The sequence below is a fragment of the Cucurbitaria berberidis genome (assembly GCF_010015615.1).
Source record: "Cucurbitaria berberidis CBS 394.84 unplaced genomic scaffold K460scaffold_1, whole genome shotgun sequence".
Lineage (NCBI taxonomy): Eukaryota > Fungi > Ascomycota > Dothideomycetes > Pleosporales > Cucurbitariaceae > Cucurbitaria > Cucurbitaria berberidis.
The window spans coordinates 468,224-494,535 of NW_024468935.1; the positions used below are offsets into that span (position 1 = coordinate 468,224).

At 53.4% G+C, this 26,312-nt stretch overlaps 11 protein-coding genes across 11 annotated transcripts; 7 read left to right on the forward strand and 4 right to left on the reverse strand.

The window, feature by feature from the left end:
• Positions 1-102: 102 nt before the first annotated feature.
• Positions 103-2,509, forward strand: K460DRAFT_399830 (uncharacterized protein; the record flags this gene model as incomplete). The annotated part of the gene is made up of 3 exons (XM_040936264.1): positions 103-434; positions 491-1,079; positions 1,136-2,509. The coding sequence occupies 3 exons, from the start codon at positions 103-105 to the stop codon at positions 2,507-2,509; spliced, it is 2,295 nt and encodes a 764-aa protein (XP_040792280.1).
• Positions 2,510-2,787: 278 nt separating this feature from the next.
• On the reverse strand, positions 2,788-6,509 carry K460DRAFT_324284 (uncharacterized protein; the record flags this gene model as incomplete). Its single annotated transcript, XM_040930566.1, has 2 exons — positions 2,788-4,501; positions 4,544-6,509. The coding sequence occupies 2 exons, from the start codon at positions 6,507-6,509 to the stop codon at positions 3,147-3,149; spliced, it is 3,321 nt and encodes a 1,106-aa protein (XP_040792281.1). The 3' UTR covers positions 2,788-3,146.
• A 762-nt stretch (positions 6,510-7,271) lies between these two features.
• On the reverse strand, positions 7,272-8,657 carry K460DRAFT_390390 (NAD(P)-binding protein). The gene is made up of 2 exons (XM_040935778.1): positions 8,250-8,657; positions 7,272-8,197 (listed from the first exon to the last, which is right to left on the reverse strand). The coding sequence occupies exons 1-2, from the start codon at positions 8,356-8,358 to the stop codon at positions 7,398-7,400; spliced, it is 909 nt and encodes a 302-aa protein (XP_040792282.1). The 5' UTR covers positions 8,359-8,657; the 3' UTR covers positions 7,272-7,397.
• Positions 8,658-9,380: 723 nt separating this feature from the next.
• On the forward strand, positions 9,381-11,790 carry K460DRAFT_273460 (5-methyltetrahydropteroyltriglutamate-homocysteine methyltransferase; the record flags this gene model as incomplete). The annotated part of the gene is made up of 3 exons (XM_040927880.1): positions 9,381-9,611; positions 9,666-9,767; positions 9,823-11,790. 3 exons carry the CDS (start codon positions 9,381-9,383, stop codon positions 11,788-11,790), a joined length of 2,301 nt encoding a protein of 766 aa, XP_040792283.1.
• Positions 11,791-12,791: 1,001 nt separating this feature from the next.
• K460DRAFT_360574 (uncharacterized protein) lies at positions 12,792-13,831 on the forward strand. The gene has a single exon (XM_040932297.1). The coding sequence runs from the start codon at positions 12,818-12,820 to the stop codon at positions 13,745-13,747; it is 930 nt and encodes a 309-aa protein (XP_040792284.1). The 5' UTR covers positions 12,792-12,817; the 3' UTR covers positions 13,748-13,831.
• A 228-nt stretch (positions 13,832-14,059) lies between these two features.
• Positions 14,060-14,980, forward strand: K460DRAFT_372161 (Nucleotidylyl transferase; the record flags this gene model as incomplete). Its single annotated transcript, XM_040934483.1, has 1 exon — positions 14,060-14,980. One exon carries the CDS (start codon positions 14,060-14,062, stop codon positions 14,978-14,980), a length of 921 nt encoding a protein of 306 aa, XP_040792285.1.
• Positions 14,981-15,205: 225 nt separating this feature from the next.
• K460DRAFT_2621 (uncharacterized protein) lies at positions 15,206-19,004 on the forward strand. The gene is made up of 2 exons (XM_040927471.1): positions 15,206-16,052; positions 16,100-19,004. The coding sequence occupies exons 1-2, from the start codon at positions 15,430-15,432 to the stop codon at positions 18,903-18,905; spliced, it is 3,429 nt and encodes a 1,142-aa protein (XP_040792286.1). The 5' UTR covers positions 15,206-15,429; the 3' UTR covers positions 18,906-19,004.
• Positions 19,005-19,276: 272 nt separating this feature from the next.
• On the forward strand, positions 19,277-21,029 carry K460DRAFT_2659 (uncharacterized protein). Its single transcript, XM_040927501.1, has one exon. It carries the CDS (start codon positions 19,411-19,413, stop codon positions 20,788-20,790), a length of 1,380 nt encoding a protein of 459 aa, XP_040792287.1. The 5' UTR covers positions 19,277-19,410; the 3' UTR covers positions 20,791-21,029.
• K460DRAFT_399838 (S-adenosyl-L-methionine-dependent methyltransferase) lies at positions 20,949-22,504 on the reverse strand (the record flags this gene model as incomplete). The annotated part of the gene is made up of 4 exons (XM_040936265.1): positions 20,949-21,225; positions 21,272-22,035; positions 22,094-22,312; positions 22,367-22,504. The coding sequence occupies 4 exons, from the start codon at positions 22,502-22,504 to the stop codon at positions 20,949-20,951; spliced, it is 1,398 nt and encodes a 465-aa protein (XP_040792288.1).
• A 969-nt stretch (positions 22,505-23,473) lies between these two features.
• Positions 23,474-24,121, forward strand: K460DRAFT_349885 (uncharacterized protein; the record flags this gene model as incomplete). The annotated part of the gene is made up of 1 exon (XM_040931453.1): positions 23,474-24,121. One exon carries the CDS (start codon positions 23,474-23,476, stop codon positions 24,119-24,121), a length of 648 nt encoding a protein of 215 aa, XP_040792289.1.
• A 520-nt stretch (positions 24,122-24,641) lies between these two features.
• K460DRAFT_372165 (uncharacterized protein) lies at positions 24,642-25,460 on the reverse strand (the record flags this gene model as incomplete). The annotated part of the gene is made up of 3 exons (XM_040934484.1): positions 24,642-24,776; positions 24,829-25,083; positions 25,143-25,460. 3 exons carry the CDS (start codon positions 25,458-25,460, stop codon positions 24,642-24,644), a joined length of 708 nt encoding a protein of 235 aa, XP_040792290.1.
• Positions 25,461-26,312: the final 852 nt, after the last annotated feature.

Genomic DNA, 26,312 nt, shown 5'->3' on the forward strand with positions numbered 1-26,312 from the left:
GACTGTAAACTAGGCTGCTACGAATCCGACTCCATAAAGTGGTATCAAACGTCGCACACGCTGCGTTTAGACCCTCAAAAAGTAACTACGCAAAGTCTCATGATGCCGCCAAGAAAAGAACCGCTTCCAAAGCTGGACCTCCGTCAACTGATTCGTGATCATGGTATTCGACTTGAAGGCCCGGTGCCTCCCAAGAAGTGGCCTCCCGAACACAAGCACCATTTTAGAGTCATTCGCCGAATCGAAGCTATACGATACGAAGATTATAAGGTCGACCAAACGATACCCAAAGAGCAGCGGGCGGATTTCAAGACCCGCGTTAATTATCTCAGAGAGAAAGTGTATAATCTGCTCGACAATGGAAAAGCGAACGAGTCGACATGGCGAGAGCTTGAAGTAACCATTCTGAAGAGGTTTGACGACAGTGTTATTTGGTGTGCAGTAAACAGCGCCAGTTTTTCATCATGACAGCACTGACAGCTGGAACCAGTGAGAAATGCCACCACGAACTGTGGAAGTCAAACTTTGAGGCAAACTTTCTACATTCAGATAACCAAGACAAGCTCGAGGCGAAACGACTCCAAAGGAGATTATGCGGCTGTAAGATTAAACGGACCATCTCACGGGCTGAGAACGAGTATTTTCCCTCTTCTCTCCAGTGCATGTACCGCGCTGATATAAGAAGCGACGATGAAAATCGGGCAATATTCGACTTTGCCAAGGAAGAAGTCTTCTACCACGCTTTGAATGACAATCTTGAGAACCTCAGCATCTCCATGAAACCCGATCGTGTGATTGGGCTTCGTGCCCCATCTTATATACCCCAGAATGTGACTTTCTTCCCGGTCAAAGCAAGGCGGATCCTCTTACCTTTTCTTGTAGTGGAAGCAAAAAAGGAGGATGGCGTACCCGGTTTCCGAGCGATTCAATATCAGACAGCTTTCCCCGTTCGACGGCTTTTGAAAGCTCAAAATGATCTCCTTGGTCGTGAAGTCTCTGCAGAGCCCTGCTTGGTGTGGTTCTTCGGGTACCAGGGCGAGCAATGGCGGCTGCATGCAGGCACGTATAGGAATGATAGAGTGGCAAGTCTCAACCAAGGTGGAATGTGGGTCATGCTAATTTGGACTTTGGGCAGAGAATTTACGATCTATGGCAAGGCACGATACAGTCTCAGGACGGCGCGCTGCAGCTACTGCTGATTGTGGACTTCATATGGTCATGGGCTAGAGATATATATCGTCCCACCGTAAGGAACCTCCTACTCGACATGGTGAAAAGCTTTCGCGATTCTTCTCCAGCCTCCACCGATCGATTCCGCCAGTCTGTTTCGCTGTCTTCCGCAGCAAGCCCTACACCCACGAACTTGGATCTGGAAGTGATGCAAGTCGATGGTGTTGTGGCTGGCACCGACCACCGTTGTCCTCGAGCATCTCATCACAGGACTGAAACCGAGCACGCATCTCAGGAATCTCAAGAGCAAGGGCCCACAGCTATTCAAGATGCGGACTCTCATGCTTTCCTCAAGTGGGCAGTTGGGCACCCACTCGCGCCTTCTTGGACTGAGATTGGAAGCATACGCCACGCAAACATCGTCCATTTCGATTTCAAATACCATGTCTTCTGGAAGCCAGAGATTGTTCAGGTCGAACAGGAAGACGTGGACTTTTGTTCGGTGTTTAAATCTCTACAATCGTCTGCTTTTCTCATGTACCCAAGACAACTTCGCGAACTTGTGGCGCTTTGGACGACCAAGTCGATACAGATTCCAAGCCCTAATGTTACGAAACCTACCCGAGCAAGCTTTTACTTCCACACCTATTGCGATCAATCGACATGGCAAATAAAACGGGTGTTAAATTGCGTGCTGTGGGGCGCGGCACCACGCACAGTAAAAAATACGAGCGCCATGGAACAATTACCCGCCATGATAGGTGACGATGACATACCCGAGTTCTTCGCCTGGACAGACTTCAAAGACGCGTGTTCAGACGCCCAACAAATCTACGGAAAAGATTCCGTCTGGTATGCTCTGCAAACTACCAGCATGCTTCTTTTACCGGGCGAGGAAAGCCGTCGGCCCGAATGGGTGTCATTCGAGACGCTGAATATCCCCAAAACAGCAGCATGGACGTTAATGGATATTTCAAAACGCACCAACCTTGGCGGCGAAATGGTCATAGACAGCGTCAGTCTTTGCGGCGGTCTGTCGGAAGTGGATCCAACTTCCGAGCGGCGCCTGCGGTCGACGATTCCGGATCTGGGACGAGACACGCGACAGGGAGATTCTATGATTGCGGTTCGATCGCCATCGTGGCCGGCAACTTGTCCTCAGTTCTGCTTGTTCGTTCTGCTCAAGGAAGATTATGACGACAAGGACATTCTCCACCGGCATCTTGAAGAGGCTGTTGCGTTGAGTAATTATTATGCCGAGGAGGGTTACGAGTTTAGCCGTTCATGCTGGCGATTACTTCATAATTGGCGTAGGGCTCTCAAGATAGAGACGATTTAGTTGTATTTAGGGCGCTCTATAAATTGTAGAAGCTATGTTGCAACGTGAACATGATGTTTGAATCATCTCTATTGAATAATAGAAAGATGATCGAGAATCTCTAGACAATCCCTTGATTAACTTGCACTAGTTTTCAAATCCAAAAGACTGTATTGGCTCGATATGATTACATACTGGTCATAGCGACCAGAGAACTCAATCCAACCACATAACACGAAGGTGCCGCCCTTTCTTACCCCACCTACCCTCCCTACCACCCCACACGAACATGAAAAAACAGTACAATCATCGCAGGAGCAAAGCATTTCAGAAGTGAAGTTTGAAAAAAAATACATCGATGCTATATCCAACTATCTACCCTGCAACACCATGCTGCCGCACATGTGCAAAACTCTCCAAGTGATTGTGTCCGAAAGAACGTAAATCGAGGTATAGGTAGCCCCAACTCGTCCAATACGCCATACCAACGCCAAGCGCTAAATAAAACATCAAAGTCAAAATGACCGTCCTGCGACAATCCTCCAAGCACATGGCAAGCATAAAATTTCATGAACATGAACATGAACACCAACATCCCGAACAGCTAATCACTGTTGTCTTGTTCCGCGCCCTTCGCCAACGGACGCGCCGCACTACTTCACCTGACACCCTGCTTGCCCAACGACGCCGAGCTCGCTTTCGATCGAATCTTCATCGACTTGATGGATGGCGACGGCGATGGTCTGGGAGAGGTTCGGGGCGTCGTTCTTGAGCTGCTCATCTGCTCAAACCTGCCAGCCAGGTCTTTGACACGGCTAGGTGGACTCCCTGAATCTCCAATCATCTCATCGTCTTCCCTGGGCACAGATAGAATGCTGGAGCGGTCGATATCTGCGTTGACTACGCGCAATTTCGACTTCGGCACGGTGAACATGACCTGTACCACGCGGCGCTCAACGGCGGCTTCGACGTCCCAGTCTCCTTCACTAGCAGGCGTACAAGGCCGGTCTTCAGTGGCCGGGACGCCTAGTTGATCGGGACGAATAGGTGTACGTGGGGTAGGTAGCTGATCATCGTTGTCGATGTTGGTGTTGACGAGCAAGTTCCCTCGCTCTCTCCATTCATGGCGTTGACGTTCTCTCTCCGCCATGGCGATGTCTTCGGGTGCGCCCCAATCATCTCCAGCATTACGCCGCCACGTAGGGTCCTGTTCATCATCCAGCCAGTCTTGCTTCCCCCTTCTATTTCGCCAGAAGCTTGCATCTGATGCTGCACGTCGCGGCGGTGCAGAGGTGGCGGGAAAAGACTTTCTATGATCAGCTATTGAGGCTTCGATGGTCGATATAGGATTGTCGGTATAAGGTTCGTGGTACGACATGGTAGTAGTCAGCGATCTCGTGCGCTCCGTGCCCGATGTTGACCTCGTCAGCACCTTCCGGACACTGCCTAACCAACTTCTTCTTCGCTCCCGAGGTCCGGGCCGCGACATTGCCGTAACGTCTAATGCAATCGAGGTTGCGGGAGTAGCTGTTGCTGCTCGACTATTGCTGCCTTCACTGTCGTGGTATGTGTTTGAGTTCGAAGAGGCCGTTCCTGGTCGGTTTCGCTCGGGATTCCCTCCTAGTAATGCCTCACCTTCAACCTGAAGATGCGCAAAAGAGGAGTGGGCGGTGTGGAAGTGGTCAATCTCCGCATACCCGTTGCTACGGATGCTGGTAAGAGACTGCGTACGAGGATCCTCAGGGGATTGCCGGCCACTCTCGCTATTCCTTCTTGGTTTATCGTGTGTTGGACTTGCATCTGGTGTTTTAAACGGGTTGGCATGGGCTGCATGGTTTAGGATCGCCGAGGCACGTATCGACGCACTACGTATAACGCCTCCGCTCGAAGAAGTCCACGACAAATTGGACCGAGCACTTCTCTCACTGAGATTGGAACTTGTTCGTTCTGACGTGGATTTGTCTGGTGATAGCCTCCCTGTTGGACTCGAAGCACGACGATCTGATGCAGCAGCTGTAGGCAAGGGCCAATTCGCTGCAGTGTAGTCGGCTTGACTAGGCTCTTCCCCAAAGGAAACGGTAGGTGAAGTGCGATGTGTGCTCTTTTGCTCCCCACAACGTCCATGAGGGTCGGTGAAAGGATCTAGAACTGGCGCATTCTCGAGTATCGAGGGTCCTCGATCTTGCCGTCTCTCCGTCATCTCAGGCTGCTTTGTCAAGGGTGTTTTATCGTGCGCCTGTTCCTCATCAGGCTCCTCCTCAAGTTCGTCGATAGGATGAATATGGCCTGGACCCCGAACCCTACCCATTGCGTATCCTGGTCTATTGCTTAAACTTCGTCGTAACCCTCGAGTAGGACTAGGTATCTCGACTAGAAGCCCAGTTCTTTCCGCATCCGTTCTATTGGCAGCCCTCCACCCTTGACCACCTTGAGTGCCAGGCGGGAAATAGTACGAGTCGTTCTGATCAGCGAGGTAGTCTGAGGCATCTGGGGGACCCCCACAACCATCAAAGCCAGGGGAGTACTCTTCGATGTTGTATCGGTGAGCGCCCAAAGCAAGGGCTTGAAGTTGCTTTTCACGCATTTCGCGTTGCTTCTTCAAACGCCGCGTGTACCACATGTAGAAGGCAAACAACGCGCACACGGCGGCCAGTCCGATACCGAGACCTACGCCCAAGCCTGCTTTCTGCCCCGGACTAGATAAAGGACCAGTCTTGATAAGCTCGGGGCGTGAGCTCTCGGGTGGTGGGGAGTAGTCGGTTGTCCACGTATTGGATGTAACATTGAGGAAGTACGCTTTGTTGTTGACAGTTGGTGTGGCCCTCTTGCGCCGTGAGTCGGAAGGTGATATTGAGTATCCACCAGTGATCATCATTACGCCTCCCGGTAGCATGGTAGCGCCATGACCGTAAAGCCCGGAATTGTCCGGAAGACCAGCGCCAGATGTGGATGGTACTGTCCACTGCCAATCACCGTCCCCTCCATAGCCATCGGCGACATTCAAGATTGCGTACTGGGGCTCCGCTGGGGTATTGATGTCGCCAACCCAGCCTCCAAGCACAATGATTCGTTGGCCGTCCGGAGTCAGCACAGCTGTGTGTCCAGAGCGGGGATCGACTGCAGTAGTTTGTTTTCGAATGGCTAGATTTGTATGGGAGGCGTCGGGCTGCTGGACTTCGATGAAGGTCCAGCCTTGTTCGGGGAGAGAGAATAGGGCCACCTGAGACATGTTGATGAATGCAGCACTCGTGTGGCCGCCCACAAGAACAAAGTTCTGCTGCTGAGTCTGCGTATTGTCGCTTCGGTTCGAGAAGGTGGGCGACAAGCCAGTCATGGTGAATCCAGCTTCTGGTATTGGTGGTCCGCGGCTTGAAGACAGATCCAACTGGTAGTTGATCCCCTTGCTCCCAGTGCTCGAGGGTTGCAGCGTGACCATAAAGTTCGAGTAATTGGCCGAAGATTGCCAGGCGTCTGTAGTCTCGTTTTGATTTGGGCACATGCCTCCAAAGAAATAGGCTCCCGTATTCGCAGTGTCACCACCAACGATGGAGGAGAAGGCCATGCCGCCGTTGAGGAAGTTGGCGCCCAGGGTGGCCGCATGCTTGCTTCCCTTGACCGACACGCTTTCCTTGCTCCAGCTGCCCTTTCCATTCTTCTCCGGTGTGTAGCTCCAGACTTGTCCTCCGCTGGCACCTTGGGTACAGTCTCCAGTATACACGGTCAGGTTCCCGCCGTTGTCAAGGATGGGCGTGAACGGGCGTAGCACATGGTCGTCGAGGAAGGGTAGCGTTGGGTGCAGCGTAGTGTATGGGATGTTTGCGGCCACGACCTGGGAGGAGACATCAATCGAGCCTAGTTGGAACTGGGTGTCTGAATGTGACGATGGCTGGAATACGTAGAGATGGCGGTCGTGTTGGAGGATTCGCGTAGGGTTATAGGGCATCTGGGCCATGGTGGCAGGCAGGAGGAGGAGAGCGAGCCAGCACCATGGAGCCGCCAGCGGCATGCTAAGCGGAGGCATAGTATCGCTATGGTGGATGCGCGGAGAGGGCCTTCACCTCGAATGCTGGGTTGAGTCGTCCATGGAGTGTGGGGTATTTGCGGGACAGCGTAGCGTAGCACAAAGGGAATTGGCGATGATGCTGGGAGAGACGACTTTTGCAGGCGGGAGTCGAGGGGTATGCGCAGATCTGTCGTTCATGCACGCGTCCGCTGGTCCAAGGTGGCTGGCCGGGTCAGTAAACAGAGGCCCAAGCGAGACCCCTGCCCGCCCAGCCCACCAGATTGCGCAACAAGATAGCATGGCGCTTGTATCTCCGTTGCAACGGCCAGCAGGCGTCCAATTACGGAGGCGTACTCGTTCCGGAGAGACGAAGCCTTGGAATGGGGCGTGTGCTGCCGCTTCAGCCCGAGCAAACTAGCTCGGCCGCCGAACATGCCAGAGGATAAACACAGTCGCGCGGGGCAACGGCGCATGTGGCTTGCTGACTCGCAGCATGTGAAGGTGGGCGTCATTACCGAGACGCGGGCCGTTTGGAGTCTGGACGCGCATCTAAAAAGACAGATGGATGGCGGTGTGATGGGGTTTCGTGCCGTGTGGTGGTGGTGGTGGGGTGTGGTTGAACTGTCATGTCAGTGTTGTCATGCTGCCATGGAGGGGAGGTTGGGCCATGACAGCACGAGCTACGACTCCTCGCCCCACCACCATGTGTATATCAATCAATCAATCAATGCCATCGACATGTACTTGCAAACACGAGCCACAATATTTGACATGGAACCAACTGTCTTGACCAGGTAAGAAAAAGGGTGCGCTTCCATTTTGACTGTTGCTCTTTTGTTCATAGGCCCCAGTACTACTACTATGCATATGTACTAGCTGATATCCAAGAGGGCTTCCTCTTATTCTCTAAGTACTAAACTTCATGCCACCATTCGCGCAAATCACGCTGCCAGTCGTCCACCCAGCCTCGGGCAGGCAGAGTATGCCCACCACGCCCGCAACCTCCTCGCTGTACGCCGGCCGTCCTCCCGCGTTCTGCGATGCCTCGTAGATTCTCTCCGGGTCGATGCCCTTTCGTGGTGCGGCCAGGGGCGTGTTCTCAATAAATGGCTTGTTCTGCGCGATGAACGACTCATCGTTGCTCCAGTACATGTCTGTGGCCACGGGCCCTGGGTTGATGGCGTTGACCGTGCATCGTTCCGCCAGTTCGCGAGACCAGGTCCGTGTCATGCTCTCAAGCGCCGCCTTGGTTGCACCGTAGATGGACTGGCCCTTGTAGCCCAGCGACGCGCTGACCGACGAGAGGCTGACGATGCGCCCAGAGCGATCCGTGGGCAAGTACGGGATGGCTGCTTGTACTAGCAGGAGCGGGCCCCGCACGTTGATGTTGAATTGCCTTGCAAAGTCGTCGCAGTCGACATTCTGCACCAAGTTGTTGCCTGCCACGCCCGCGTTGTTGATGAGGATGTCTAGCTGGAACTTGCCCGTCTTCGGGTGCTGGAAGTGGTTCTTGGTCACCTCTACCAAGTGCTTGGGGCCCGTCTCTGAGCCCATGCTGGCCTGCACCGCGATCGCCTTGATGCCATATTCGGATTCGAGCTCGGCTGCCAAAGCCTCAGCCGTCTGCGTCGACGAGTCCGACGTGTAGTTGAGGACGACGTTGCAGCCTTTGCTGGCCAGAGCGCGGGCAATCTCGACGCCGATACCTGCAAGAGTCAGTATATAGGAAAGAAATCGTGCGTGAGATGCCAAACATGCCCCTCGATGCTCCCGTCACGATGCCCACCCTTCCTTCAAGCGCGCGTTGCCCAGCGCCGCTACCCAGGTTGGTAGAGGCCGTGCGAGTGTGTTGTGGTCTGGTAGCCATGGTCGCGTAGGTGAAGGAAATATTCCGTTGGTGTTCAAACGTGCTTGGGACAAATTGCGTTTCGTTGCGACGATTTGTGCCAGTATGGTGGGGTTATGGTTGACCTCTTCTATGTTATATGCGGGGGGCCATGGTGGACCATCATAACCTACTAACTGGCCACATTTCGTCGGCGCTTCTGCCGTTTCTTCATCGTGAGGTCGGAAATGCACCGAGCAAGCATGGCCAAGCTTTAGACAAGGAGGATCTAGGTCAATGGACAAGTCGGGCGTGTGGCCGTTCACGATGCTTTCCTCTGGATGTACAGGGGGGGGGAGAGGGTCCAGGCGCTGCCCCAGATTCCATTCCAGAGAGAAGAGAAAAAAAGAGAGAGGGCATTCCACATTGCTTCTCAGTCAGCGCAGTCTTCGATCCCCCTACAATCCAAGTCATGTCATCATCAATAGCCGGGGTCTGGCAGGAATCTTAGTGCCACCCTCTGTTCCATGTTATTCGGACAGCTTCTTCGAACCACGGCCCCCAGAGTGTCAGAATCCTGTTGAGTGAGATGGATGGCCTATCGATAAGAGCCAGCAAAAAAGCTCCTCCGACTCCGACATCGGACATGGAGGGGTGGTTTGCATCCAACAAACAGCAGCAGTCTCTGCTTGAGAAGTAGGTTGCCAGATGGCTTGGAGGAGGATACGTCTAGGACATGTGATGAAACACTACGAGACGTTGGGTGCGGGTCAACCACCCCGGGAGCAGCGGTACTCGATATTGCAGTGCAGCATCAGAGGAGCCTGGGAAGGCGGTGAAGCTGCTAGACGGCCAAAAGCAGACTAGCTCGACCCCGCGCGGGCATGCAGAAACCCCCCCAGCGAAAAGATTCAAAAGCACACCATCCGCCTCTGCTCACATTCTCCTCCTCCACTCACCTCCCCTCCTCTTTCTTCTCTCTCCTCCTCTTCCACTTCCCTTTTCTACATACCACCTTACGCCTTTTCCCACATACTTGTCCAGATAGGACCACAGCCCCCACAATGGTACAGTCATCAGTCCTCGGGTTCCCCCGCATGGGTGCGGACCGTGAGCTCAAGAAGGCGAACGAGGCATACTGGGCAGACAAGCTCTCGCGGGACGAACTCCTCAAGGAGGGCAAGCGTCTCCGATTGGAGCACTGGAAGATCCAGAAGGACGCCGGCGTCGACGTCATTCCCAGCAACGACTTTGCCTTCTACGACCACCTTCTCGACCACATCCAGCTGTTCAACGTAAGCCAGCCAGCAATGAACCCTGCATCGAACAACACATGCTGACAAGACCAGGTTATCCCAGAGCGCTATTCCAAGAACAAGCTGCACCAGCTCGATGAGTACTTTGCCATGGGCCGTGGCCACCAGAAGGAGGGCGTCGATGTTCCCAGCTTGGTAAGTGATCCCACAAGTTGCATGGCAGTCCTCCAAACGCTAACGTCTTGTGCAGGAAATGGTCAAGTGGTTCGACTCCAACTACCACTACGTCAAGCCCACCTTCCAGGACGGCCAGACATTCAAGCTTTCCGACAACCCCAAGCCCGTCGCCGAGTTCCTCGAGGCCAAGGAGGCTGGCATCGTCACCCGCCCTGTCCTCATCGGACCCGTCTCTTTCCTCGCTCTTGGCAAGGCCGACCGCGACCAGTCTGTCGACCCCATCTCCCTCCTCGAGAAGCTTCTGCCCGTATACGTAGAGCTCCTCCAGAAGCTGAAGGCAGCTGGTGCCGAGACGGTTCAAATTGATGAGCCCGTCTTGGTCTACGATCTGCCGCAGAAGGTCAAGGATGCCTTCAAGCCCGCATATGAGAAGCTCACTGGCAGCAACCTGCCCAAGATCATCCTCGCCACCTACTTCGGTGACGTTGTCCACAACTTTGACGTCTTCCCCAGCATCCAGAATGTCCTCGGTATCCACGTCGATCTTGTCAGGAACCCCGAGCAGCTTGAGAGCGTCATCAGCAAGCTTGGCTCCAACCAGGTCCTTTCTGCTGGTGTCGTCGACGGCCGCAACATCTGGAAGACCAACTTCCAGAAGGCCATTGAGCTCGTCGAGACTGCCATCCAGAAGCTCGGCAAAGACCGTGTCATCATCGCCACCTCCAGCTCTCTCCTCCATACCCCCCACTCCCTTGAGAGCGAGAAGAAGCTCCCCGAGGAGGTCAAGGACTGGTTCTCCTTCGCCGTGCAAAAGGTTGCCGAAGTCGTCGTCATCGCCAAGGCTGTCAACGATGGCCCTGCCGCTGTCCGCGAAGCTCTAGAGGCCAACGCCAAGTCGATGAAGGCTCGCGCTTCATCTGAGCGCACCAACAACAAGGCTGTCAAGGACCGCCAAGCTAGCGTCACCCCAGAACAGCATGAGCGCAAGTCCGCCTTCCCTGAGCGATATGCTCAGCAGAAGAAGCACCTCAAGTTGCCCCTTTTCCCCACCACCACCATTGGCTCATTCCCCCAGACCAAGGAGATCCGTGTCCAGCGCAACAAGTTCACCAAGGGTGAGATCACTGCCGAGCAGTACGAGAGGTTCATCGAGAAGGAGATCGAGGACACTATCAAGATCCAAGACGAGCTCGACCTCGATGTCTACGTCCACGGCGAGCCCGAGCGTAACGACATGGTGCAGTACTTTGGTGAGCGCCTCGATGGTTACGTCTTCACCACCAAGGGCTGGGTTCAGTCCTATGGCTCTCGCTGTGTCCGCCCTCCGATCATCGTCGGTGACATCTCTCGCCCTGCTCCCATGACCGTCAAGGAGTCCAAGTATGCCGCCTCCGTCGCCAAGAAGCCCATGAAGGGCATGCTTACTGGTCCCATCACCTGCCTGCGATGGTCTTTCCCTCGTGACGATGTCCACCAGTCTGTTCAGGCTCAGCAGCTTGCCCTCGCGCTCCGCGACGAGGTTGTTGACCTTGAGGCTGCCGGCATCTACGTCATTCAGGTCGACGAGCCTGCCCTCCGTGAAGGTCTTCCCCTCCGTGCTGGCACTGAGCGTGAGAAGTACCTCTCTTGGGCCGTCGACTCTTTCAAGCTTTCCTGCGCCGGTGTCCAGGACTCGACCCAGATCCACTCTCACTTCTGCTACTCCGAGTTCCAGGACTTCTTCCACGCCATTGCCGCCCTCGATGCTGATGTCCTCTCCATCGAGAACAGCAAGAGCGACGCCAAGCTCCTCAAGGTCTTTGAGGACAAGGCTTACCCCCGCCACATCGGTCCCGGTGTCTACGACATCCACTCGCCGCGTGTTCCCTCCGAGCAGGAGATCAAGGACCGCCTCGCTGAGATGCTGACCTACCTCAAGCCTGAGCAGCTCTGGGTCAACCCCGATTGCGGCTTGAAGACCCGTCAGTGGAAGGAGACCAAGGCCGCGTTGACCAACCTTGTCAACGCCGCCAAGTTCTACCGCGAGAAGCACTCTTCTTAGATTTCACTTTGCCATTTGGCAACCACGGCTGTGTTTCATCAACGCAGTCGTATCGTGTAGCATATCAACATGCTGCCGTGTAATGTGTGTATTGACGTTTTTATGATACCCAAAAGTTCAACCTGCATCATGGGTCGTTTCGGTAGGTAAAAAGAAATGGGAACTAGTGCATGAACGATCTCAACATCGGCGTTCATATGACGGCCGAAATTGGGTGATGGCTTTGGCGTACTTGGTAGTCCCAGTTTTGGGACATTTGGTAGTGCGCAGAATTGACTGTGCATCCTTGCATCTTAGGATAGATGATCTCGCCCCAAGTGGGTCGCGTATCAAGGCAATGATGTTCGAATAGAAAGTGTTCGTCGTCAACCAACCTACTCCTCCATGACTGTCCAACTTGTACACGATATATTGCATTCACCTGAAGTATAATCGAGCTATGCGACATGTCGTATTGCTTCTCTCTGGCTGTCAAAGTGCGCAGACACTTTATTAGCTCTCACAGAACGATAAGATCACTTGCACGACACCACACAGTGATCTGAACACTGACTACATGTTGAAACCTGAAGTTTGCTGAAATTCTGCGTATCTGCACTGCAACTCAATTGTGCCTACAGGCTCTCGGGAGTTTTGTGTGAGCCTACGACTCCGACGTCACTTGCGTATTGGTGACGTGCATACCTGTGTAGCGATTGAAGGCGTGTCAACGGGTCTAACATGACACACGGGTGAGTACATATATTCTTCTCGAATCTGACATGCAAGCATGATTGGGCAATCTCTATGTTTGCGAAAGACGGAAAGTGTCGAGGCCCGTTGATCCGCAGCGCGTGCTACACCGTCGAGTTAGTTTGTGACAGTGTGACGGGACTTCCGTTGTCACGGAGATACATGTGAGAATTTGAAGACGACCCAGATGTCCGCGTCTCAGCATGCGATCAATCAAACATGGCAGTATAATTGCTTGCTACTACTCAAGACCGCGCGATGACGGTTGCTAAGCACCACCCGTTAACTCGCCAGGATGAGGCTGTCCACGCACTATTTACCTCCTACGCATCATGATTCCGGAGGGTCGAGGCCTGATAGAGAAACTTTCCACTCCCGTGCCGATGCTGGGGCTCTCTCCGTGAGCAGGCGGACTACCTCTATCTCATCCAGGAGCAGGGTGTTCGTCTTCAGCTCTTGGTACCAGTCCCTAGCAACAAGCGTCCTCAGCAGGGATCGTGGAAGACATATTGCGAGTAGCCCTGGCGTACAGAACCCTCCATCAAACATCCACCGTGCTGACTCTGCAATATCGCTTTCCCCATACGTCTACCCCGAGGAAGACGACATCCCTAAGCGCAATGAGTCGCCGCAAAAGCCATGCCAAATCCCCGATTCGCTGCTCGTCCACTTCCAATTCGAAGACCGCATCTACAACAAACAGCTCAACTACAGCGCCTTCTCGAAGTGGGACAGTGTCGACGCGCTGCTGGTAGATCTCGAGAAAGACGGCGTGCTCGTCGTCCAGCTGTGGGATGTACGCGAGGAAATGCCCATCTGCAGTGGCGACTGGAATGCTCGTGTGCGGCCGGGCTGGGAGGTGCTTGTTACCTGTGTGGACGGAACGCTATGGGGGGATGAGGGCTCGGAATGCGGCGATATCAACAGTGCTGACGACGAGGACGACTACTACTACTACGACCACCACGCACGTGAGCGACTTGATGACTTTGTAGCGTACGAGGGGCTCGAGGCTAGTATAAAGCATTGGTGGTTTACCCGCTGGAGGCAACGAGTCGAGCGGGCGTCGCTGGCGGATGAAGAGTCCGGACTGGACTTGTCGTGGAGCATGATCTTGCTTGGAGGTGTTTCGTTGGCGGCGGTTTTGGGCCTGGTCATTCTGTTTGCTGTCTGGGATATGCGGTCTGCTGGAGCATTCTCTCTTTCACGTTCTTCTTCTCCTTGAGGTCGTAGCTAGAGTTGAAAACGTGTGCGACCGCGCTCATGCATCGCTTCTTTCGTGGTCGTGGTCGTGGTCGTGGTCGAGGTTGTGGTCATACTCATGCCCTTGGCTTGAGCCTCTGACGGTTCGCGCAACATTGCGGTCCCATCGTCTTATCGCTTCTATACCTCTTGATGGGTGCACATTTGTTAAAGACTTCCTCCAGATGCCGTGCTTCGTATAGGTATAAGGTCACGCAGTGGGACCGTGCGTATGGCACCAGCTTCCCCACATCTCAAGCTTCGAGTCTGACAAGCTGCATCTACAATGGCTGACATGATTTCACGAATAGCATCTCTAAGATCACGTTTACCCGATCTTGAATCCGCGCTGCACTCCTTCACAGCATCGCCTTCAAAATTCCGTGTTGTGCGGACGGTCAATGCCACATCAACACAGCCGAGGACGCTCTACATCCTCGACTCGTCGTTCAATCCACCTTCAGTTGCACACCTCACACTCGCGACATCTGCCCTGAAGCAGCATGCACCGTTAGAAAATGGTCCATATAGGCTATTGCTACTTTTCAGTACACATAATGCAGATAAGGCGCCGAGCCCGGCAAGCTTCGTGCAGCGCATTGCCCTGATGACCCTCTTCGCCGAAGACCTGTCGCGAAGTCTCAAGAATGCGGCACCCTCGCTCGGATCTGACGTAGCGGATATCTCAATTGACATTGGCCTAACAAAAGAACCATACTACAGCGACAAGTCGACTGCCATCACCGAGACCACCCCGCCCTTCTACGCGTCGAACCCGATCCATGTCCACCTCGTCGGCTACGACACCCTCATCCGCTTCTGCAATCCGAAATACTACCCAAAGCACGACCCGCCCCTCTCAGCGCTGAAGCCATTCTTCGCTGCAGGCCACAAACTCCGCGTTACGCAGCGACCATGCGACCCGAGCGATGCGTCGTCTAATGAGTTTGGCTCGCTTGAGGAGCAGCAGAAATACCTGCAGGACCTGAAGGATGGCGAGCAAGAAAAGGCAGGCTTTGAGCCAGCTTGGGGCAGTAATATAGACATGACGCGGGCCGATGAGAGTGTTGGTGTCAGCTCGACTCGGATAAGGAGCGCCGCGAAGGAGGGCAGGTGGGATGAGGTAGGTGAATTGTGTACCGAGGGCGTAGCTGCTTGGATCAAGGATCAGGAATTATACAGTGAAGACGCTGCTGGGAAGAAGATGATGTCCTAGGGCCTCTTCGCCGGAGTATGAACGACCAGTGAGTAGAATTGGTTGGGATGGGAACATGCCTACAACTTTGTCATAGTTCAAAATCACCAAACGACCTCTTCTCCACGTGGAAGTCGCACCGTATCACACCATTAATTTCGAGAGCCGGGAGTTCCTTCCACAGTATCCAAGCGCACAAGCCCAGATGATGCAGTTGCCATCGCTTCCAAGAGGTGACGATCATGGCAATATCCGCTCTCACAGCGTGCCTCTGCTTTGATTTCCAGATGGATTGCAATTCTTCAGCTTTGTTGTGCATTTGATTTTCATCCGCTGTGCTTTGGCGTACTCTTCCTTCCTCAACTCTCGATCGTGGGCAAGCACTCCACGGGGCGGAAGGGCCTCCTGGTCGACCGACAGGCAGACGTCAACAGACGAACGCCTCGCTCATCTCTCAACCCGTTTGCATTATGGCGTCGAAACTATGTTGTACAACAGAGCAAGAGGGTCGGCCAGAGTCACCAGAGCTGCCTAATGCTCGCGTCAGCCAAGCCATACCAGTGAATCGGCCTCTCCTGCCAAAGGAGACAGCATCGTCGAACTCTCGTTTTACGAGTGGCCGCTCTGAGGACCTCCATGAGCTCCGCGACATCTTCAACAATGCTCAAGATCAAGCCGACGATGGGCCATCGCCGACGCGAGGTGCTCGTGGACGATTCAGCCGGGGGTCCATGTACAGCCTACGAAGTTTGCACAAGATGACGAGCATGCGATCTATCATTAGACGAAAGTTTTCAAAAGACGATCCGAAGAAGGATCTAGCCGTCCGACCAACCCGTCCCAAGGCAAAGAACAGGGACGTCGGTGAAGAGCCTGGCACTGTGGTCAAGCAGCTGAGAGATGGACCAAATCAGCAACTCAATGTCACCAAGGATGACCTAAGAAAGCATCTTCTGAGCGACAAGAAGCCAGATGAAGGCGGCTACGATTCTGATGCCGAGATGCTGGACGACATCGCGACCAACCTTGGGAAGAAGACACCAGGCAAGAGGCCGAGTATTCACAGCATTGACTGGACACCTTCCACTGGCAGGTCAGATATACCAACTTGAAACACTTCAAGATGCTAACTTCTCGCAGCAAGCCAACGCCAGGATCATCTACCAAGGGCCCCAACAGCACCGAGCGCAAACGCCAGCTGCAGCCCTACCAGATTCAGAGGCCTCAGACAGACGCCTCTCCCCGCTTCAGTCAAGTCTTCAGCACCCCAAATCTAAGATCAGACATCGTCTCCGAGAGCGACAGCAGATCGAGACGCTCGCACTCTGCTACCGCGATAGGCTTGCCCAAAATGTTTCCAATTTCACCACTAAGACTACCGAGCCTCACCACACATGATAATGATGGAGTACCTTGGTCTCAGGCGATAAACGAAAGCCTTCGCCTATCGCAGTTTCCTGTCCCACCGCGGCACATCAACCCTGAAGCATCTGAGACAATCTCAGACCCCAAGCAGCACTCAAAGGAGAGCTATACCGATAGTCAGGGTCATGAGGGCGCCTCTTTGGTTCCTTGCTGTCATTCATCCAATGGCATTGCTGCTCCTTCAGCTCGTGCGGTAGAAATCCGTGTGCAGCAACCGACCTCCATCATCAGTCCCAGACCATCCACATCCGTTCGAGGTGTCCCCAGTGAGAATGCCCCACCAAGCAAAGATGAAGACGAGGAAGACCACCCACGTCACTCGGTGCATCTCCACAACATGCGCATCTCTCACCATCTCCGCTCGGGCTCACTACTCTCGTGGGACCAACTTGCAGATGCTCCGGATCTACCTACACCACCTCCCCCATTCCGCGAACGCACCGTCTCAGATCAGAGCCAATACTCTCATATGCGGAGAGAGCTCGCTCGGCATGAGCGACAAACTTCGAGCTCTGGGTTTTCCAGCTCCAAGTTACCGAGCAAATGGGGTAGAGTTCTGCTCAAGGATTGCGACCTACGACCTGACGTTGCGTCATCTATATACTCCAGTAGGCCGCAAAGTCCGCCAGACAGCTTCGATGGGTCTATGTTGAACTTGTCACGGACTAGCACAGGGCACCACACATTCAGTATGTCATCAACGGATATCAAGAAGGCCAATGGTTCGAATTCACTTCCCAGCCACCAAGATACACCCGGGCCAGCCCAACAGGACGACACTTTGAATATCGAAAGAGCACAAGATTCTATCGTAGAGAGTCCTCTACTTGTGGCACCTCATCCTTTGGCACGAAAAAACAGTGTGGCGGAGACGAAAGTGTCCAAGTTCCGAGAAGAGTTCAGCCCCTCTCCGCCAAAGAAGAAGCTGGTCCCGTCCACGTCGATTATGAAACTGCTAAACTCCAAGCGCCTGAGTATGCGCAGCCAAAGTGAGGCCAATATGCCGCCTGACCCTCTGAGTATGGCTATGGACGGTCCCTCCGACACAATCCCCATTCCCGTCGATCGAGAACGACACGGGTCTATGATGAGCTTGCAAACTGAGCAAGAAGCTCTTGGCAAGAACAAGGGGATCAATCACGTATGGGATCGTGCTCTTGCAGCACATCAAGAAGAGAAGGCATCGCTCTTTCTTCCAAAGAATAGAGACCTTGCCGTGCACGCAAGCCCGTTCCGTGAGCGCAGCGCAAGCATTTCCGCGAAACACACCACTGGTGAAGAGGACATAGGTCTAGACGATCACGCCGTGAACACGGTCAGACCACGTTCTGCATCGCTTGTCGACCCACCATCCCCAGGTCAATTAAGGTCCGAGTCACTTCTGGAAGCGATCCCGCGGCGCAGTGCCTTAACAGGCAGGGGTGATATCAGCCCAGGGCGGGAAGTGTCGAACGCATTCGAGAAGCAAGGTGACAGCATTGAAGTGGTCGGTGCATGGGGTCGCTACCCATCACATACCCGTCATGATCGCATCTTATCTGCAAGAAAGGTGGATCGTGTCGACACTCGCGACTTTGCGCTCGAAGCGGCGATCAAGTTTGCTTCAGCAAAAGATGAAAAACACGATGACGACCTGATCGACCCCATAGAGCGACTCCCTTCACCACCACTGCTCCCCGGTCAAAAGAAGAAAAAGAAGAAGGTCGGTAGCGGTCGCATGGCGAAAAGCAATTCGATGACATTCGGCAAAACTTTCCTCAAGAACTATTCAAAGATCTTCAAGAGTCAAAGTGCAGAGTTCCGAAAGCATGGCCGGGGGCATCGCAGCTCTATCGCATCCGGCGGCACGTTGGAGTTTCCCGAATTAGAGCTTTTACCTGATGTCTGGACCGGGGGTGCCAACGGAGATGGAAGCGCAGAACCACACGACCGCAGTTTTGAGCTTGTCGAGCGACAACTGCAGCATAGAAATAGTGATGTGAAAGGCAAGGGAAAGCTACGTGAAGAGGACTCGATGGCTACGCTTCGCCCTCGCCGAAACTCATCTGCGCCGAACCTCAACGATTTGTCTTTCCACGATGGCGCTGGTGACTCGGAGCATGCCACAGATCGTGCTCGCGTGTGGTCGCATTATTATGAGAACTGTGTTCCGTCTTTCCCTCGTCTAAGCACCGAAGCGGACTTTGGCATCGAAGCCTTTAGCGAACCTGCTCGGTTATCGCTCGACAGCAAGCGCGCGTATATACACTCGCGCATTATACCTATGACAATGGCAAGACACTCGAGGAACGCTAGCCAGCTGAGTCGCGTCACCAATGCGAGTCGACGAAGCGCACGGCCAAGTTTCATTTCCCTGGGTGACGACGGCGCTGGTGAGGAGCAGAGCATGGTGAGTGTGAGACGGAGCACGATGGATTTGATCTCAAAATTCAAGGAGCAGGAACTCGTAGAGCATGAGAGGGTCATGGCTCTTATCAAGGTAGAGAGCCGAACTGATAGGGAGAATATTGCGGTATCGTAAGATGGAAGCATAGTGAAAGGTTTGGTGGATAGGTAATGTGTATTGTTTTGTTGAGCATGCAGCTCGGACGGTAATAGGTCCTTCATGTATGGTAAGAGGTTCAGTTAACGCGAAGTATTTGCGACTTACGCAGTATCTCGAGACTCGTGTGCACGTCGGTCAAGGCCGGCTAACTGGCGCGAGGACGTATCCCTAGGCTTATATAAAACATAGTCCATACATAATCGCATGCCTTGCTATTGGTAGTAACCCTAAAGGTTGACATTTCTCAGCTGCGGTTATTGAATAGAAATAATACTGGCTTTCTTCTGAGTAGTTGGCGCCATTCTCTTAGGTAAAAACTCGCTACAATTGAACTACGGGACAATAAAGCGCATTTTTGGTGATTGTAATTCACCTTCCGAAGTTTAGAGTGTGTTGAGCTGATTCCCCACATGAACCTTGGTTCCTTGATATTTATGGCATTTTTCAAGGCTTGGAACAATAGATGGCTGGAATTGTCTAAATGTATTTAACAAGCATATGGCTTCGTAGAAGTATATCAGTCATTCAGCAACATTCAAAGACTCTCTTCTCCTTAGGCCAGAATTACCTTCACCTTTGCATACTGCAAGTCACCAATAAAAGGTTATCAGCCATGTCATATCGCCCTTTACCAACAACACCTTCCATATCGACTCTGAACCAAAGGTTCATGCAGGTCTTGCAACAAGCAACAACCGATGAAGCTAGACATACTCCCATTCAGAGTCTACCTTCAAACACCCCTAACTCTATTACCAAACGCACCTGTCCTGGCGTTGAAACGCTTCCCAGTTCGAGTTCAAATCTCGCTAGTCCTCCCAACGCCACCACTACTCAGGCTATACCTGAAGATGATGAGACGGATTATGGCGATGATGACCAAGGCCAGTCACCACCACCACCTAGTCAGCGGCATCATCAGGAAAGCCCTGAGTCTCGGTGCCACCCACTGGACCACTTCCGCAAGCGCTATAAGTCGCAACTCACTGCGGCACAACTCCAGCAGGTGGAGTACCATTGGGCGGTAGATGGCAATGCAGTGCCAGTATTGAGTGGACTGTTGGGTGCGGCGTTTACATACTACAAAGTAGCCGCACCTAAGCCGTTGTCGCCGAAGAGGAAAAGAGACCAGCTGGTTGCGGTGGCAGAAGAAGCCGTTGAGGCTCAGAAACCTGCGCGCCTCATCGTCCGGCTACGGTTAAGTGGTGACAAGCTGGCACAATTTCGCGAACCACAGCCTGCGAGTTCTGGTCTGGCAAGAAGCAGGAAGAAGCGCCGTACCGGCGGGCAAGAAGTTGAAGAGCTCCCGGATCAACTATCACCGGACTGTTTGGCAACTCGGTCTGTGTCTGAAGGCCTCCAGGCTCCTCTTTCGCGGCCTGAACCGAGACCTAAACCCAGCTCGAGGCCGCCAAACCAAGCCAACGCCGGCCATAAGTACCCAACGCGCAGTACTAGGCGAACGCCCGGCGCAGTGTGTGAAATCCCACCCTCGCCACACCCCGATCCACCTGCCAATCGCCTCGAGGGATTTTCAACGACCAGTAACGTCATGGAGTCGATCCACCACAATGCGTACCGCGCCAGCCCATTCGACGAAACCTTCCGCATTGAAGGCAACATGCTATGTTTGGGGTCGTTCGTGAAGACTGCCGTGCCCAATCAGGATATGCCGAAGGAAGGGCCAAAGGAGGCGTGGAGGCGGTTGTTTCCGGGCGAGGGGGCAGAGCCGCCGGATAACTGGCGAGAAAGGATGAAGCTCACGAGTGAAGGGGAGTGGGTTGCCAGGGGAGCGGGGGATGCGTTTGTGCCCGTGCCATTGAAGCTTAGCCGGGATAGGAGGTGGGAAGGGCGGTACTGAGCACGCTGTTGATGATTCGACTCGTGCCCCTGATATATCTAGTGATAGAATGAATACCAAGTCCAAATTAACAAAAGGCTTTACTCTTCATTGATCAGAAATACGCAAAATCGTTATCATGAAATATGTACATTGTCCTACTAGTCATCCGTGATGGTTTATTTGATGGCCGCCTCGTCGATTTTCGCCACGGTCGCAGAAGACTTTGATTGCTCGGTCGCAGGCTTGTCATCGCCTTGCGAAGCCACAGCAGCAAGCTGCTCCACGGATGCTCGTGTTACATCGGTCGTTGTTGGGATGGGCTGGGCTTGCGTCGTGCTTGTTTCAGGCTCGGTCTCTTCTTCGTCATATTCCAGTAGCTCTTCAGCTTGGGTAGGCTCATGGCCGTAGCCCAAGTTGCTTGCATCCTCGGGTTTGCGTGCGTACCAAAAGAGACTACAATGTCAGCGTATGTGAAAGCCCCGGTGCACAGACGACTTACACATCGGCGTAGTAATGACGATCCTTGCGCTTGGCTTCTGTCCTACACTCGGCTAGAAATACTTCCACCTCCTCCCGTGTCCACTTCAACACTCTCGTGAATAGTCCAAGCGAGCTACTCGGTAGCCAGTCCATCAAATCTTCATACGCGAACCGGCCAAGCAACTTGAACTTTGCACCTTTGGCCCACTGTCCAACCGGCCACTTGTGCATTTTCACGTTGATGTTGACGAAACCCGCATCGCGAAGTTTGGGCGTGAAATGGCGAGGACCTGTGCCGTCCAAGCCCACCTTGGAAGCCGCCTCAAGGAAATATTCCGACCAGCGCATAAGAGCCGAGTTTTCGGCTGTGACACCAGGATCCATACACTTGATAGGGAAGGCGAGTTCTTGACATTCGACGTAGCCTCCGGGCTTGAGATTTGCGTATGCCTGCTCAAAGAAACGGTTCCAGTCTTTCACGGCTGCTACCATGGCCCGGGTGTGGATGTAGTCGAATTGATCGCGGAATATCCAGTCCTGTTCACAGTCGTCGATAAGGAATTCGCAGTTAGGAGGGACTTGGGCTGGCTGGATTGGACTTAGATCTGTCCCGAGCACACGGGCGGATGGGTGCTCATCGGCATATTCTATGGCCCATATGCCAGTACCACAACCAACGTCCAGCACGTTTTGCACGTCTTTTGGAATTGGGGCTCGATAAAGCTTGCCGTCTAGTGAGAGTCGAAATGCCTGATGCTGGAGGTCGAGTCTGTCGGCCTCGGTCTGGGACAGTCGTTGTCAGCAGCTGGTGCCCCTGTAGGGTGGAGGACCGTGTGCGCACCTCATCATTTGGAACTGGGTACTTCCCCTCGGCATAAGCGTGGTACCGCCTGCCATTCTCGTAGCGAAAGTTGAAGACGGAAGAAGTGGCTGACATGGTATAACTTGTGATGGTCAATAACGATGTCGATGTCGGGTCAAGAAGACAAGGAGAAGAACAGAGGACAGGAAAGACGTACGAGGACTGGCTGTCACCATAAGCCGAGTCGCGCTCGTCGCTCTGTTCGGGCAGCTGTTAGTCGAGAAAGATTATGGCGCCAATAGTGGGACGCACGTCGATTTGGAGGGACGGATCGGAGCTGCTAGCCGTATCGGCTGCAGGGTCGTCATGGGTATGGGTATCGGTATCGGTATCGGTATTGGCATCATGGTCGTTAGCATCCGCATCTTGAATGCGGCTTGAGGATGCCATTCTGGTGGCAATATAGGAAGAAGAAACGACAAAGCAATGGAAAAATGCGCCTCAGCTTGCTGGGAGGGCATTTTGAAGGACGAACGGTATCCAGCACTCTGGTAACGAAAGCGTAGATGACCGGTGTTGCGCTCGTTAGGGTGGCTATCAAGACATACATGGCCAATCACATGGAAGCAGAATTGTGGACTGCGCCAGCTCTGGGTGAAAGGATGGCATATTACACGCGTTTTAATCTGCCACGGGCTATTCGTGGAACGCTATGCAGGCCTCACACGTGTGAATGTGGCACGAACCGCGGGGACTCGGACTGTGTATCGGTGCGCTTCTCTACGTAAGCTGAGCGATACGGTCCTCTGATGATGGCCAGGAAGTATGGCCGGGCTCTTTGCGATAACATGGTCCCTACAACAAGTTAGTCGAAGGTACTCAGCGTAATCCTAGCCCAGATAACGCACCGTAGTCCTATGCGTAAAAGCAGTGCGCGTACAGCGGTTGCCATTAGCCGAAGCTGCTGCATCTCGTCAATGGCTGCATGGAAGCGGGAAGCATTGCAGGGCTAATGCCGCGAGCACCGCTTGGGGAAGCAGGACCGATCTTGGTATTAGAAGAGAGGGAGAGAGAGAGGTGTGGGAATGAAGAGAAGACTTGAAGATGCAAGAGAAGAGTTGTGGTTAGACAAGGCGCATTGTGTCGACCCTGCCAAGAGGACCACCTGCAGTGACGTCGCGACATGCCTGGACGCCATCCGTTCGTCCAGTTGAAGGACATACTCATCGAAACAAGTCCATTGAGTGCTTCATTCATTATTCACGCGTCTTCTAAGCGCAGGTCCCTGGGACAGTGATTGCCTCGCAGCAACAACAAGTGTTTCGCGTCGACACGACACTGGACTGTTGACACGCTTTGCGTTCGTCCGCTACCGGTACCACACGCTCAACCTCAGTCCACAACAGCGCGCAACCCACCATGGCGCGTCCCTATCGCAATAACTGGCACCCATATCAAAACAACAACAACAACAACAACCGGAAGGGTTGGCCAAAGAAGAGAGGCTGGGAGGAGAAGTTGCATCGCGCAGATGACCAAATCGCCCCAACCCTCGCTTCTCGCTCCACTGACGACCTCCAACGCTGGGCCCTCGTGACCGCCAACATGCCGCAACAAGGCCATCGCAAGAACGAAACCGAAATCATTGAGCGCATCCAACGAAGATATGAGCATCCTAATAATCAAAGCCAAACTCCACCAGCGCCGTTCCAGGGCTTGCACCACGCCCCAGCCCATCACGACGCATTTCATGAACCCATAGGGAAAGCTTCCAGTCCACCAATAACTCCATACGCCAACGCCTGGAAACGGCCACGGTCCATGTCACCCCCATCATCTCGACACTCGCTGCGTAACGATCTCAGTGCATTTGGGTACGTGCAATCGATGAAGCGGCGTCGGTCCAGGTCACCATCCCCAGCGAGTTCCTTGCATTTCCCCACCACAAAGCAGAGGCACCAGACTGGCACAGTGGCTGCTAGTGAGGTCGACGAGGATTATGATTATGCTCAATCGAGCGATTGGAGCTTTCCGAGCAGCGATCACGATGCGGCCGACAGCAGATGAAGACAGAGCGACGACCAGGAACGGGAGCTAGCGACTGGGAAAATCACAGGCCAGACACGCCAAAGATAACATTATCAAACTGATGGGAAATGCCCGCTTGGCACTTTGGTTAATCGTGAGGAAGCACATTGTCATGTAGGTAAAGTGGATTAATTCGAGGTGGTAAAGCACACATTCTATGCTCGCCAAGGCCGGTATCCATTATATTCAACCGCAGGGACACGGCTGCCAGTAAGGCGTACATGTGACTATGAAAATAAGCTTACATAGATCCAGTTGGAAATAGATTTTCCCAATGGCCTCTTTAGTTCCGACAGTAGTGCCAACCCTGAAGATGCTTTAGTGATGTCTAGTGCCCTTGAAATGCTGATGCACCCAGCCCAACTCTTAGGTCAATGCGAACACCGAAGTACCAAACTCCAATGATGATGCAATGATTGTAGTCGCAACAAGATGCAGGAATGTCAGGCCGTGATAAAGTCGTAAGATGCGTAAGAGATGATGCTGAAAAGTCAACGATTTAAATCACTTCAGGAACAGGTTCCTTGGTGGTCGTCTCCCTCGTTGTCCGGCGTATTCGGGCCTGGACGCTGAACATGGCAAGAACAATGAGCGCGTTGATGATTAGGATGATCTGCAGCCACTTGACCACAAGCTTGGAGCGAGTCAGTAAAGGCGTCGCGACAAACTGATTTATAGACACTTACAGTCTCGTTGCATGCTACCGAAGCATTGCCGCGGTCCTTTGTTTTGAGATACTTTGGTAGGAAATTGCAGGCTGCCATCTCTCGTGTACAATACATGTTCGTGTTGAGCTTCCCGCCCATCCTGAGGACGTCAGGATTGCAGCCATACTGGTCAGGGCCTTTTTCCGTATAGTGTAACGCGATGGATGCGAGGGCGGTTGCGGCTCCAGTGACTGACATGACGACAACAGCGATGATCCAAAATCGACGCTTGCCCTGCGACATGTTAGCCAGGGTGTAATTAAATCTCCAAACTGTTGCGTCATGTCACATACTGCCGCATGCTGCGAGTCCATGCCTGGCTTTCGCAGCAAACTCCAAGCCATGAGCGACACTATGCCAGCTACCAGATTCAGACATCCAGAGGCAATGGTCACATCGGTGTCCTTGTCTGTGTACCAGACAATGGTAGCGTCCGTCTTGTATCGTTGCGTGCGCTCATCGAAGTTGGTTGTTGGAACTTGCACGGCTCTCGGCATAATCCAGTCGCCGATGATCCAGTAATGTACTGTCAACGCCACCGAAACCAAGGATAGGAGGAAGAACACGATCGACGGAGCGAGCGCGAGGGTTAGTAGCTTCTTGTACTGCATCATGTCTTCTCCACCGTCTTGGTCGCACTGCAGAAGACAATGGTCGCAATCGATAAGAGAAGGTCCAAAAGGCGGACAGGAAAGCAGCAGGGACAAGGGCCTAGCTGCTTGATAAAGTACAAACGACAAACAGGGCCCGTTTCCTGCTTGCTAGCCTTGCTACTCATGACCGCTCAAAGGCTCGTCCGGTCTGGGCACGATGACCCGCCTTTTGCGACTGTTCCGTGACAGGTCCGCGGTGCGCTACACCACAAGCTTCGTAGTCGAGATCGCTTCGAGCGAGTGGATACGAGGAGAGCACTTTGAGGCGCAACCTTGGCACGACGTGTGGAGTCCGTCAGCGGACCCAGCCACGCTGGTATGGACACATGACTGCGCCCCAGCGATCCGTTCCATCCGGTGGGTTGAATTGCAAGGCCTTGGACTTCGACTAGCCATGTTGGAGTGTCGTAGGGGCAGGATGTGCCTGTGTGCCTGCGTATGAGGTGTCTATCGTACGTCATGGGAGGCCCCGCCAGAATAAAGTCCCGAGTTCCGGTTATGATTATTATCGCCAAGCATTGGCATCATCAGCACATTTCAACAAACACCAAATCTCACCGTACTCGGGGTACACACAGAGTGCATGCAAAGGTGTTTGGGAGAATCACTCGTTTCCCGTCTTGTTGGACTGGGAGTACCAACGATGCCTTGGTCTTATAGTCCATCTCACCTAACCTGAGGCTCCCTATTCCGTCCCCTTTTCCAACCCGGTACTACCGCACACAAAAGAAGCGCTATTCATATCACATAAGCTGGTCTCGGTATGTGCATACGCTTCGGTCTCCGTGTAGCCGCAAGGGGCCGATGAGT